The sequence below is a fragment of the Haliotis rubra genome, unplaced genomic scaffold (genome assembly GCF_003918875.1).
Source record: "Haliotis rubra isolate DU_JTF1 unplaced genomic scaffold, ASM391887v1 Scf41, whole genome shotgun sequence".
NCBI lineage: Eukaryota > Metazoa > Mollusca > Gastropoda > Lepetellida > Haliotidae > Haliotis > Haliotis rubra.
The window spans coordinates 1327697-1341852 of record NW_025767091.1 but is presented as its reverse complement, the minus strand read 5'-3'; the positions used below and the strand labels follow the sequence as shown (position 1 = coordinate 1341852).

Genomic DNA, 14156 nt, shown 5'->3' with positions numbered 1-14156 from the left:
CAAACTTAATTTGTCCAGTATATTTGATGAAGACAATAAATATTTACATTGTTTCTGTAGCAGAATTGGGGCAGGGGATACCCTAGTGGTACCAAAGGTCCAGGTTTGATTCCGATATGAGTACATTGTGTAAATCCATTACTTGTGTCTCCAGCTGTGATATTGCTGGAACATTGATATTGCTAAAAGCGGTATAACGTATTTACTCCCTTAATCACTCTAACCGTACATGTATTAGTTCTTTGTCATGAAGTTGTCACTGTGAGTGTCAATTGGATCATGGGACAGTGGGTATTCTTGTGGTTAAAGTGTACCTTGATCAAGCTGAAGGTCCGGGTTTAATTCCCCACATGGGTACAATATGTGAAGCCCATTTATGGGGTGTCCCCAGCCGTGATATTGCTGGAATATTGCTAAACGGCATAAAACCATGTTTACTCACTCACTCATTTGGTGATAGAATGATATCTTATTTTCCAAAAGGAACGTTTTATTATCCCCCGCAACGCATTTTGCAGGGGGTATTAAAATGCACTCCATCCGTGCGTGCGTGCACATTTGTCTTTTCCGGAGTAGAACTTTTAAACCGGTCAATATTTCTTCACCAAACTTGGCAGATAGTTAGGTCTGGTGGTGAACTGGTGCCTTTTGGTAGTTTTGGATTTCTGATTATAATATTTTTTGCGTTCCCATGGCAAGAAGTTTGACTTAATTGAAATTGGTGGTAGTGCTCTTATCCGGAGCCGAACTCTATAACTGTTCACTATTTTTTCACCAAACTTGGCGCATAGATTGGTCAAGTGGTGTACTGGTGCCTTTTGTTAGTTATGGTATTCTGAATTAAATATCTTTTGGCGTTTCCATGGCAACAAGTTTGATTTAGACTGAAATTGGTGGTAGTGCTCTTTCCCGGAGCAGAACTCTAAAACCGTTCAATATTTCTTCACCAAACTTGGCACATACATACATCTGGTGGTGTACTGGTGCCTTTTGGTAGTTTTGGAATTTTGAATAAAATATTTTTGGCATTTCCATGGCAACAAGTTTGACTTAGATTGAAATTGGTGGTTGTGCTCTTTTCCGTAGCACAACTTTTAAAACCTTTCAATACTCTCCTTCCACTTTTCTATATACACACCAAAACATTTGACATAACCATAACTCATAGACATATTAATGAAGAGTATTTTGCCATTGCGGGGGATATTGATGACTGTCTTCTTGTTTCATCATGTATCTCACAATCAGCTGCCGTTTGATAGAACAATTCCTTAAAAGCAAAGAAATCATTTATCAATTCTGAATTGATAAACCATTATTTGATTCTGCCTATATTGTAAGCATATGTATATCAATTACAATCATATAGTCATGACATCAGGTGTTCATGAAATCGTGAGTAGGAAATCAATTAGATAAGAGACATCACACACACACTAACAATAAATTCAATCAAATCATATTCTGCCATTATCAGTTAAGGCAAATTGTGCTACAAATAAAACTCTTTGTGAATTTTACAAAAAAACATGAAGTTAATTCAGGACAAACAATATAATTCTAATGTAAGAAAATGGCCGACTATGATTCAGTCCATACTGATAACCCAGTGGTTGATGATGTAAGCTTCCTTCAGCATGGCTGACATTTTGTCCAACCAATCCCCAGTTTGGTCCACTATTTGTAGCAGGCCAGTACCATACACTGTACATTATATTGAAACAAGGAATACTGATTACTCCCCTCTGTCCTACATGTCTGGTGTTGCGATGTACAATACTGAGAAGATTTGCTTTTAAGACTTTAGTCAACACAGAGTAGCTTAAACATCTTTAAGTCACCCTAAAACAGGCGAACAATGTTCTTTATACAGATAGAACTAAAGACAGGAAATTGTCAATCAATTTTCAATGAAGATGTTTTCTTAAAACTAGCTATAGTTCATTCATGTTATGCGACTTACATGTTCATCAAACTGAATTTATTGTCACAGGCATCTTCCTACAACCAGACACGATGTGGGTGTCATTAATGTTGCTGCATTCTTAGTAGAAATTAGCCGTGAATAGCCGGAAAACAGCTGATGCGGTTTAAAGCAACATTTATTCAAAACTCACTCACTAAACTCACATTTATTCACTCACTCACTGAAATATGCATCATGAAATTAATAACAGTGATCTGGAAAAATCATTATTCTTTCAAGTCTATTCCAAGACAGTAATTGGTTTGATAAATGAATAAAAATATACAAAAAATTATCAGAAAAATGCTACAAGTATAAGGAAAATTGATCCATGTGTTTCTTCACATTTCCAAATATGGAGTAACAAGAGCTGGCAGCAGTGGTCCCATGTGTTATCGCATTACTGGTCCGTCCGGCTCCGTTTCTTGCCAATTGGGAAGAATCAATAGACAAATAACTAGCCTTCATGCACGACATCATGCAATGATAAAAGGCTTACAAGTGGCCACTGATGCTGCAGTGAAACATTAGTCAGGGCCTTGTTTCACAAAGTGATACTTGTGTGTTGTTTCAATTACGACAGTTGTAGCTACGTTGACTTTCATATGAGCCCTTGTTCATTTGTTGTCATTACCCCTGCCTGAGAAATTGTCTTTACAAGATAGACAAGCTACTGGATGTGTCAATACTGGAGCCATGTTTGTTGCAAGTCTGTATAGTGTATATCTTACGACAATCGTAGTTATGAATACTTAATGTCAAGGTCCTTGTCCATCTGTAATCATTGCTGTAGACAGCAGTATCTTTACAAGATAGACAAGCTACTTGTTGTTTCAATACTGGAACCATGTTTGTTGCAAGTCTGTACAGTGTATAACTTACGAGTCGTAGTTACGAATACTTAAAGATCACATATACCCTAGAGGGTACAAATACATTTATCATCCAATACTGTGTTCCACAGGAGATATCGCTTGTGTGAGATCAAACGATATCTCCTAGGAGATATCGTTTTGACAGTAGATTTTGTACAATGCCCTGACAATGCTATGACGTCATGTACTTGATGACGTCACAATGCTATGACATCGCTGCACTGCAAGTCTAATGGCAGTAAAAAGTTCAGAGATGTACATTTTTCATTGAAAATTAATGAAGAGTGATTTTGGATGATAAATAGAATCTCACCCTCGTGTCTTCTGATATCAAATATATCAACACTCGTTGATAAAGTAAAAATATCCTCGGCAAGCCTCGGATATTTGTAACTTTATCAACTCGTGATGATATAATTGATATCAGAAGACACTCGGGTGAGATTCTCTATAGATCACTAAGTGGCATCGTTATAAATGAAACCCCGTCATTAAAACTACTCATTTCGACCTTTAATTGACTTAAATCGACCTTTTTGACAACAGTGCACAATTCTCACCCGCAAACGAAATTTCAACCAATCAGACCGGCGCGTCTCTGTGACGTCATATGAGGAATAGCTTTGAGGGCCGATGCAGAATTCATCTACATTTTAGGGGGTAAATTATCTTGTTTACAGGCTTGTATAAACCTGAAATCGTGACAATAGTTGTGGAAAATGAAAGCTATATGTTATCACAATCAACTGTCATTTAATTTTGTCTCCTGCTTTGCCTAGTTTCTGAGTTACAACTTGTTTTCATAGACGATTCTGTCAAAATCGATTGGTGTCGTTAGGCCCTATTTGTATAATGACTGATCCAAATTTATCCCATTTCTGTGTTTTTTTACCTCGATATTTAATCATGTCATGTAAAAATCTGTTTGTATTCTCAAAACAGTGTCGGCCCATAAGTTTTCACATGCAATACAGCAATTAATACTCCCTTGTTGTAACCCGTGTTAGGTGGTATAAACCTACACATGTTATTTGTCATCATTCACTTGATGGTCAGTTAATGAATTTATAACAGGTATAATTAGTGGTAGCACACTTAGATTACTCCGACAAAGGTTCCCATTTGGCATTTCTTGTGTCTGGAGTAAATATTCAACATTATAAACATCGATCAAAGGATTAACCGATAACACGCTGATTGATTAATTACTTTTATCTTACACAGCGGAATTGTCAAAAGGTAGTGTTTATGTATGTAGATTTACTAATCTATACTGAATACACTCTGTCGTGTCGGTGTTCTGCGTTAAAACAACGTCCTTCTTTCAAAGGATTAACCGGCAATACATTGATTGATTGCCCATTATTGGCTAACTAAATTACTGTTTTTAAAGAAAGGCGGACATTATGCAATTAGTTGCCAGGTGTGCTATCTTGGGTGACCAATGAGACTATACACCAATACCTGAAAAGATTTATCACTTTTTCGTATATTAAACTGTTAAAAGACACATCATTTGGAACAGTTTTGTGGATATTGATGGATACATTCCTCGAACAAGGCAATGGCCTGACATTGTTCCTATAACTTTAATCTGTTTTAATTTTAATATTTGCATTTTGTTTTTATTCGTTTGTCGTAGCATTCAACAGAATCATTGTTTTCGCCATGAAGTGTAATGAGACAGACAACATACACTAGGGTGTGTGTGCGAATTATGATTGGCAAACTATAAAATGTCTAGATATCACAGTTCTGTTATAAATTCACTATAAGTATCAGCAGATCGTCTGCTTTTTATTTAGTTTCAAAATGCATACAAGTATGATAATAAACTAATTAGGATTATAAGACCAAATATAAAGACGCACATTGACTAGTATCTACATACTGGTGAGTGGACATTAAGCATGTGAATGTAGCAAGAAATTTTATCGCGCAGTATTGTGACTCCGACCCCCACCTCGCTTCCGTGGAAGAAATCGTTATGTTATAAGTTGTGTCATGCAAAATCCGTTTGGTTATGATTCCAATGCATATTTAACTACGAGTAGAAAGTAGTTTTGATTTTCTCACTTGATGAAAACAAACTATAATCTCATTAATTCTAACAGACTTTACGATTTTCAAAAATGGCGGCGCCCTGTCGGGAACATCCGCTAGTGTGAGGATAAATGCTATTTAGGTTTGTTTTCACAGAGTTACAAAATCAAAACTACTTTCTACTGGTAGTAAAATGTGTATTTTATTGATGGCCGATAGGATTTTGCATGACATAGCGTATAACATAACAATTTCTCTCCTGGCAGCGAGGTGGGTGTCAATATAATACTACTTACAATATTATTGTTACTTCGACCACAACCTCACTTCCGAGGACGAAATCATTATGTTACAAGTTGTGTCAATGAAAATCTTTATGGTCATCAATCATATACATATTTTACTACAACTAGTAAGTAGTTTTGATTCTTTAACTTCCGTGAAGCGATCTGAACACAAGTAAGATATCGTTTCAGGCTTCCACAACGCTCCCTTCGCACTCACAAACATAACCCATTTAGCACGAACTCGCGGGGTCCTGTGGAAATCTGTGCATGGTGACACCATCGCCCGACCCCTAGGAGCAATGGACGACAAAGCAACGATTCGGCATGTGGTCGTTGATGTCGAGAAATCATCAAAATGATGAGCGTGCTACACACTTTCTACACGACTAACTGAAAATCGTTCCTCATATGACGTCACTGCAGTGCTCTGGCGACAGAGTTACGTAACCTGTCTGTGGTTTCGTTGGTGGGCGAGAGGGAAGCAGGCGACTTTTTGGCCACTTTTAATCGCTCGGTATTAATTAACCACAAGTTTTTAAAGAATAAATTTGGTGTTCCGCATAAGACTAACCACAAATCTTTCATATGTAATGGCTAAAAGAGTAACAAAAAACAAAGTATATTGGTTCTTTAATGTCAAGGTCTTTGTCCATCTGTAATCATTGCTGTAGACAGCTGTGTTTTTACAAGATAGACAAGCTACTTGATGTATCAATACGGGGGCCAAGGCCCCATTTACCAATAATAAAAATATAAACAAAATATTAAATATTAATGTAAATAAAGGGCAGATAATATGAGATTTTGAGAACCAGATGAAGGGATCTTAGGCCAAATTAAGGTTAACTAAAATGGAACCCTGAAGATATAAAAGTATGTATAGAAGTGGAACACGCTGAAATGATAGCAATAATCAACATTAAAATCATGTTCAAACTGATATTTGCTCCAAATATTACTGACACCCAATTCTATCTTAATTTAGGCGTAAACATTCCCTCTGGATTATGGTTGCCTTATTTCTTGGGTTACCACAGACACATACAGAAAAAATGGAAAAGAAAAAATGATCCCTAAGTCATAGTTCCCCTGGTAGTATGCCCTACCCCTTAAAGAGTTATCTCCCCCTTAAATCGTGACGTAAGAGCGCACCCTTTTAAACCTCACAATTTTTCTGTATGTCCTACGCACAGGACGTCTCAGGAATTTGGAAAAGATTCTACTGTGATTCGTTCATCATCAACAATAGTGAAGTTTTTCTAGATCAAATCTACAGATTGGTCAGTACTATCGCATTGCTCCAAATATTACTGACACCCAATTCTATCTTTTTCAGCAAACTAGGCCAGTGTATGCACCAAAGAACACAACAATGTCACCTACTGCCACGCCCACAGCACCAGGGTACCACACCCCTCAGGGATCATGGACCCCCAACCCCTACTACCGGTCCTCAGGGGTAGGGATGCGGTACTCGCAGCCCCACCCTGCAGCTTATGGCAGCTATGCACAGTCACCGGTAGGTCAATCTTCTCTATGTCAACCTCAGGTTTACTGGGACTTCTCAGTCACAAGCATAGTGTTGACTGGGGTGTTCCAGTCACAACCTGATCTTTAGCGGGGACTTATAAACCTATCTCCGATTTTCTCTGCAGTAAGGTAGGTTCCTTCCAGAATCGGGTAGACATCTGCCTTGACTTTGCACCGATCATTTCTAAACCCAGGTTTTGAAGTACACGTTTTGAAACCTCATATCAGGTTAAATTTCGACCATATCATAACCTAGGTTTAGAAATGGTCGATATTTAACCTGATATGCGGTTTTTGAAATTACCATTATTTATGATTGATGCAACTTTGTCTTGCTATGACTGATCGTAAGATTTCTCATTATTGAAAACTGGTGTCGAACCCGCAACCCTTTGCTCTCTAGCTTGGCGGTTTTATCCACTAGGCTATGAAGGATAGCTGGAAGAATGAGATTGTTTGTCAGTATAAACCATGCGTTCCTCACAAGACGGGTACCGCAGGCAGCGAACGTGCAGGACACGGGTAGCGTGTGCAGAGCACGTGCATTGCGCGTGCAAGGCAAGGTGTTGACTGCCAGTCGTGTCCCAGTTGACACTGGCTGTTCCATCTTTTTGCGGGCTGTTCCATCAATGCTGTTCTGCTCAGTACATGCACAAATTGAAAATAATACATATTTGTGTTTTACATTCATGACGGTTCATAAGTCGGATAAAACACTGCCCCTCAGTCTTGGTCGGGATTGTAAAACCCTCGAGCAGCAGGGACGGAGCTTGTTAAATCTCGGGCTTCGCCCTCGGTTTTACAAGCTCCGTCCCTGCTGCTCTCAGGTTTTATAATCCCGACCAAGACCTCGGAGTCGTGTTTTATCCTTTACTTCTCAGTCACAAGCATAACATTGACTTGGGTGTTCCAGTCACACCCTGAGCTTTGGCTGGGACTTCTCAGTCACAAACTGAAACTTTGCTCGGACTTTTCTATCACAACCTCAGATTCATTGGGAAACATCTTGTTGACAAGCATGCCGTTGATTTGGACTTTCAAATCTAAAGCTCAACTTTATTGGGACTTCTCAGTCACTAGCTCAGGGCTCAATTTGAACTTTTCAGCCATAACCAGAATATTTATTGTGGCTCTTCAGTCACAAACTCAGAGCCAAAGTTGAACTTTTCTTTAGTGTTGCTTTTAAGGTTAAAAAGATGCAGCAAAATGGTTTTGGTTGCAGTATTGACTGTGTGTTTTCTATGAATTCATGACTGTGAACAAAGTTTAAGGCAGAAAGCAAGTTTAATCCTCTCTCTCACTCTGACAATTATGCATAATAAATTGTAATTTGTGAAATCAACAAATCAGAAACAGATGGTCATAGGTGGAACCTTGCCAAACTCCACAAACAAAGCTGCCTTCATAGAAAGCTTTATGATTTAGTTTCTAACTTCCTCTCTGTGAGGGTCCTCCTGATCTTACCACTCGACTCCTGATTGGGAAATTCCGTTTCTCCACAGATTGACAAAGCAGAGTTAGTGAGTTTTTCCACTCAGTGCATATTACATCAGGACATCTCTGTGTATGCAACCTCCAGAGATGATTAACCGCGATGTTTTTATCAATCATGATGATAATTTTCATCAGATGCCACCAATACTTATCAAGTGAAATATTATGAAATTTGTCACCAGTGATTTAGACTAGCTTTTTTTACCTTTACTAACGCTTTGTCACATGTATGACTACTAAAGAAGCAATTTCATGATGGGAATGTACAGATTTTTAGATTTTTTAGATGAAAATGTATTGTTGGAAATATTGTTTTCAATACTGTACAGTTAATCTTGCTAATCATAAACTCTTTTATTCAGTGAGGGCTCCGTTATTCCCAGTGCCTCTTATTGCCATGATTTGGGGTTGACGTTGTCAACACCTTTAACTGGACCAGTTACATACAGTATATACTGTGGAACCTTACTGGTCCTTGTTATGAATACATAATGCCATTTAGAAAGTGATCAGATGTAACATATGTTATATTTGGGATTACAGTTTCTTTGTAAAGTACAGATTCTATTTCATTTTTGGGTTGAGTCCCATCCTGGATTCAAACCCACACTTTCAGAGTTAGGCTTCTAATCGTCCGGCTCACAAAGTCAGAAATCTGTCACCATGCTGTGTCATTGGACAAGAAACATTAGATGTTTCTGCTGCCTTGTCTGTTGTTTAGACTCTGCCCTGTACTGGTAAAACTAAGTCTCATCCATGGTTACAAATCACTCACCAAAATCTGCTGTGATTGTTTCAAAATGGGTTATATTTTCATGAGAAATTATGAATCTCAAATGTTACATGGTGTCCCGAAACCTTTGCCTAGATCATTCCACAGACTATTCCCAACAAACTTGTGAGATTTGTTCATATTCATCAACAAACTATACATTATTTGATGTTTCAGAAATCTACTGTCTGGCCATGTATTTGGTTCAAATGTAACCTGTAAAAGAGGAAAGATTGTATTTAATGCATGCCAACTGCCGTAGGTTTACCTTTGCAGTAAGGCTCCAAACTTTTCAATCAATCCTCGTACCTGGATCAAATAAGGCACAGAGACACCAGATTCATTAATGTGTCAAAGGAGAACATGCTCACATTCATCAATTTAAGTATGTTCAATGTAATGAACTCTACTTTGCCGTTACAAACCATGTACCTGTACAACTCATAAACAAACATTTTGTTACAATTCAATAAAAATTTGGGGAGCAGTGCCCTTAACCTTTGCAGGTGGGGAGCTTGAGGCATGGAAGACTGTATTCATGTGGCAATATATATGTATATATGTTTCAAAAACAGCCATGTTCCAATTTATCAACTGTAAAGAAACATTAAGAATTATTTAAGGGCCCGATTTCTCGAAACAAACTTACGTTTTTACTCAAATTTCAAACTGAGTTTGACAATATGACACAGCTGAGCTGCATTTTAAAAATAAAAGATGCCAAACAATTTATGTAATCTTTCCACCAAACTCAAATAGTATAGTATGTTTGAGTTTAATATCGATTTCAGTTCTTTCTGGTAAAATGCATTTTCTCAAATTTGAGTAAATACTCTAACTTAAGTCAAAACTCAGACTTAAGTATGTTTCGAGAAATCGGGACCTGGTATGTAAATTCCAGTTTCTCTGTTTGGTGAATAATGAACTCATTTATAAAGATTATAACATACTCAAGGTAATTAGACTAAGAGTTGCTTGTGTCACAGTCAGGTTCATGTGTAAGATGATATGTTTACAGATGTATGTTTATATGATCTCTTGTTCATTGTGCAAATCGACCTATCATTTATCAGGAGCCAGCATGTTGTTAATGAAAGTGACAAAATCCTTTCTATATTTCAATCGCTCCTAAAAGCTTCTATGTGTTCAATGGCTATGAATCCTATCAAAAGCTGATTCTTTGATTGTGTTTCGGCCGCTTTTTATTCCAGATATGTGGCTATGAATCACTATCAAATAGTGATGATTCTAGATGTTTTCCAAAAGGTATCCTGCCCCCAAGCAGCACTGATCACAAACACATGCCAAGGCAAGTCAATTGTCCACATGAATGCAGCAAAGAATCATGCCCCAAGTTGTTGTTGCTTTCTGTTTCTTAAATGACTTCCTGAAAATTAGATATGGTAATCAGTATATATTTCCACTTTAACAAGAGTTGAGTTTCAATCTTCTGAAATTGTTTGTCTGGGAAAATTAATCATAACATATGCTTGATGGATAAATGAAGTAGAATGTTATTGAACAAAGAACTAAGCACATTAAAATCTTTACCATAAGTTCAATAACATTATTATTTGATTCCAAACCAAATACAGAAGCCTTTTCCCTGATTTTCTTCATTAATTGTAGGAATATAAGTTTTGGACTTGTCACTTAAAAGTGTTTGCAGCACCACAATCCAAACACCTTTGAAATGTAGCAGACGGTCATTCTGGCAGCCATCTTGGAATACAACACAGACAGCATATGTGGTGCTGTGGTTAGTTTGATCATTTGTATTGAGTGGAGACATGAGTTCCTGTGAAATATTGGTGAAGAGATAGCTTGTTGCAGTTTGTCAGCTTCCAATACATCAGGCCATGACATACTCTGATTGAGAGAGGTCTTGTTGGGTTTCTTCTTGGTGTCATGTCCCCTGGAGTTCTGCCTGGGCTTGCTTGCATTGCTATAGATAGATATCATTGTGAGGACTGTCTCCATGACAGGAAGTCTCTTTCCTCTTTCCCCCCTTCCCCCATCACCCTTCCTTTTTTTCAACCCCCAGACACTTTTCACATGTTGATCCATCGTGGATTTGTCGGTGCTCACCTCCTTTTGAACCATTCAAGAATATCTGGAAGTGTTATTGGTGATGAGGTGTTCCAGGTGTAAACATATTACATATCACTTATCAACTGTTGTGTTTGTTTTTAATGCCACATTCAGCAATATTTCAACAACATGACAGGGGTCTGTAAAAAAATCAAGTCTGGGCCAGATAATCCAGTGATTGACATCAACAGAATGGATCTTAGTAATTGGGATATGATGACATGTATCAACCAAGTCAGCAAGCCGGACTACCGGATCATGTTAGTTGTCTCTTATGGATTGCTGAAGACCAATTCTAATCCAGGTCTTCATGAGTTATTGTCTACAAGCCCTTAGGTATTCTGGTTAAGAATATAGGTCCCCAGCAATGTATACTGGTTGAAAGAGGTGATGAATTTGATTGGCTGGTCTGGACTGGCGCTGGGGTTGATGTATGCTATCATATCCCAGTTGTGTAGATCAATGCCTGTGATGTGTATCACTGGATTGTCAGATCCAGACTAAGTTTTTTACAACTGGCATCATTTACAGTCAAACATTGGTGTGTCAAAGTTATGATTGTGTCAAAATAAAAACATTGTATTCCTCCTTCAGTCATTATTTTGTGTTTGTGTCAAACCTTGGATAAATCAAAGTATTTATGTAGGTGACATCAACTTTAACACAACAGCATTCAGCTTTCACTTAAATATTGCTGGGTACAACATTTAGAAAGAAAACAAAAATAAAGTATGACGGATTCATTTTCTGATATGCTTTCAACCAAAATAACATGACTACTTTGGAAAGACCTTCATGAATAATTTGCATTCAAGCACCAAGCACAAAATATACACCCATTCCATAAACCTATGTCCGTCCTCCTAGTGTACCTTCTAATGTTAATGGGCGCGGTGGGGTAGCCTAGTGGTTAAAGTGCTCGCTCTTCATGCCAAAGACCTGGGTTCGATTCCCTACATGGGTACAATGTGTGAAGCCTATTTCTGGTGTCCCCCCGCCGTGATATTGCTGAAATCGGTGTCAAACTAAACTCACTCACCTTAATGTTAATGTGAGGGTTAACCTTAATACTTACAAGGATAACTATCAAGTGACAATATGGCAGTGACAATGCATTCCATATTCATTTCAGCACAATATATTTTATAACAGTAAACAGAAAGAGTTAAAAAAATGCTTCGACTGTGGATAAAAATATATTACACATGGAAATATATGTTTATATGTAATGATTTTATGTGTTGTGTCAATAAGCTGTTAGAATTAAGCATACTAACATGCTGATATTGACATCTTTTGTGTCTAGGAGTCTAGCATGAGGATTACCGGTATATATGAGACTTTGAGTTAATAAATGTATGCTATTGTTTAGAACCTTTGCCAGATAAAAACATCCATTAACAGGAATAAATAAGACAGGGTTATTCATGTGCACAGAATATTTTATTCATCATAGAACAACTGCATAATACAATTTCTATGCAATTTTCTTTCACACACTAAAGATGAATTGTAAGAATTTTGCAATTACTGATGATTCACCACAGCCATTTGACCCATTCTGTAACCTTACCTCAGTCTTCTCGTTTTAGTCACTGTCCCTCGAGTAATCAAACTCTCCTTTGTTCATCTTGTACCTTGTGTTTGGCATTAAGCAATGGTGTAAGATGCACAGGCTGACAATGACATGTTTTGGGAGTAAAGCCTATTTTTAATGTATAAATGTAATCATGAACAGAAACTATGTAGTTTCTATGGTTATATTTGATTAATCGTCAGTGGGGACAGTGTGCTACTGAGAACATATTTGTGTTTAAAAACACGATTGAATGTTGAAATTAAAATATCATATAGAATACCTGGTCTCTTGAAATTGATGGCAAGACCCTCAACTTCACAGGAGATTGATGCACCTGTTGATAGCTGGTAATGTGTTCCGCCATGCTCTGTGTATGGCATTATTATTGTATATTTCACTGTGGTATCTAAATACAAGTTCATTGAACCACTGTCAATAGTGTGATTTTATTGAACAGCTGTCATCACAATGACACTTCATGGAACCATTGTCATCTCAATGCAATTTCAATGAACCATTGTCATCACAAAGCAAATACTCTGTACCACTGTCATCACAATGCAAATTCTTTTCACTGTTGTCATCACAATGCAAATTCATTGCACCACTGTCATCACAATGCAAATACTCTGCACCATTGTCATCACAATGCAAATACTCTGCACCAGTCATCACAATGCAAATTCTTTGCACCACTGTCATCACAATGCAAATTCTGTGCACCATTGTCATCACAATGCAAATACTCTGCACCATTGTCATCACAATGCAAATACTCTGCACCATTGTCATCATAATGCAAATTCTTTGCACTGCTGTAATCATAATGCAAATACTCTGCACCATTGTCATCATAATGCAAAGTCTCTGCACCATTGTCATCACAATGCAAATTCTCGGCACCACTGTCATCATAATGCAACTTCAGTGAATCATTGTGGCATACAATGCAACATCACATCAGCACTATGACATCACAGTGAAACATCACTCCAACACTGTGACATCACAATGCAGCATCACTATGACATTTAACCAGATTGTTTCACTCATAGTACTTTATCCAATTGATCAGTTCCTCCACATGTCATTGTCATGTGACATATACAGAGACAAACAGGTGCTTCCTGTATTGGTCATCTTCTGGCCAGTCACAACACATACACATTGGAAGCATTCCCTGCAGGTAGATACATGCATACAGTGGGCGTGTGAGGGATGTTGCTGTCACCCTACACCTGTAATCAGTCACACCTGTGCTGGAATACCCACAGTTGAGGATATGTCTGATGTGTGGTGCTTGTACAGGAACTGCATAACTCAATCACTCACTGTTAACAGGGTCCATTGTTCTACAGACTACAACTAGTGACATAACATTACAGATGTTTCAGCAGGGTCCAGACTCTTCTGTGGGAGTTGGTCAGCTGGCATACAAAGTAGATAATATTTTCATTTGTATGATCTCACCAGAAGGGAATCTTGGCGAAGGGCATCTTGGCAAGGGGATGGCCCTTGG

General features: G+C 37.9%; 1 protein-coding gene across 1 annotated transcript in view; it reads left to right on the top strand.

Annotated features, from left to right (window-relative positions):
- Positions 1–14156, top strand: part of LOC124288036 (RNA-binding motif, single-stranded-interacting protein 3-like) — a 312786-nt gene that overhangs the window by 101243 nt on the left and 197387 nt on the right. The window contains 1 exon segment of the mRNA XM_046724598.1: positions 6508–6690. Within this exon segment, the coding sequence (XP_046580554.1) occupies positions 6508–6690 (183 nt within the window).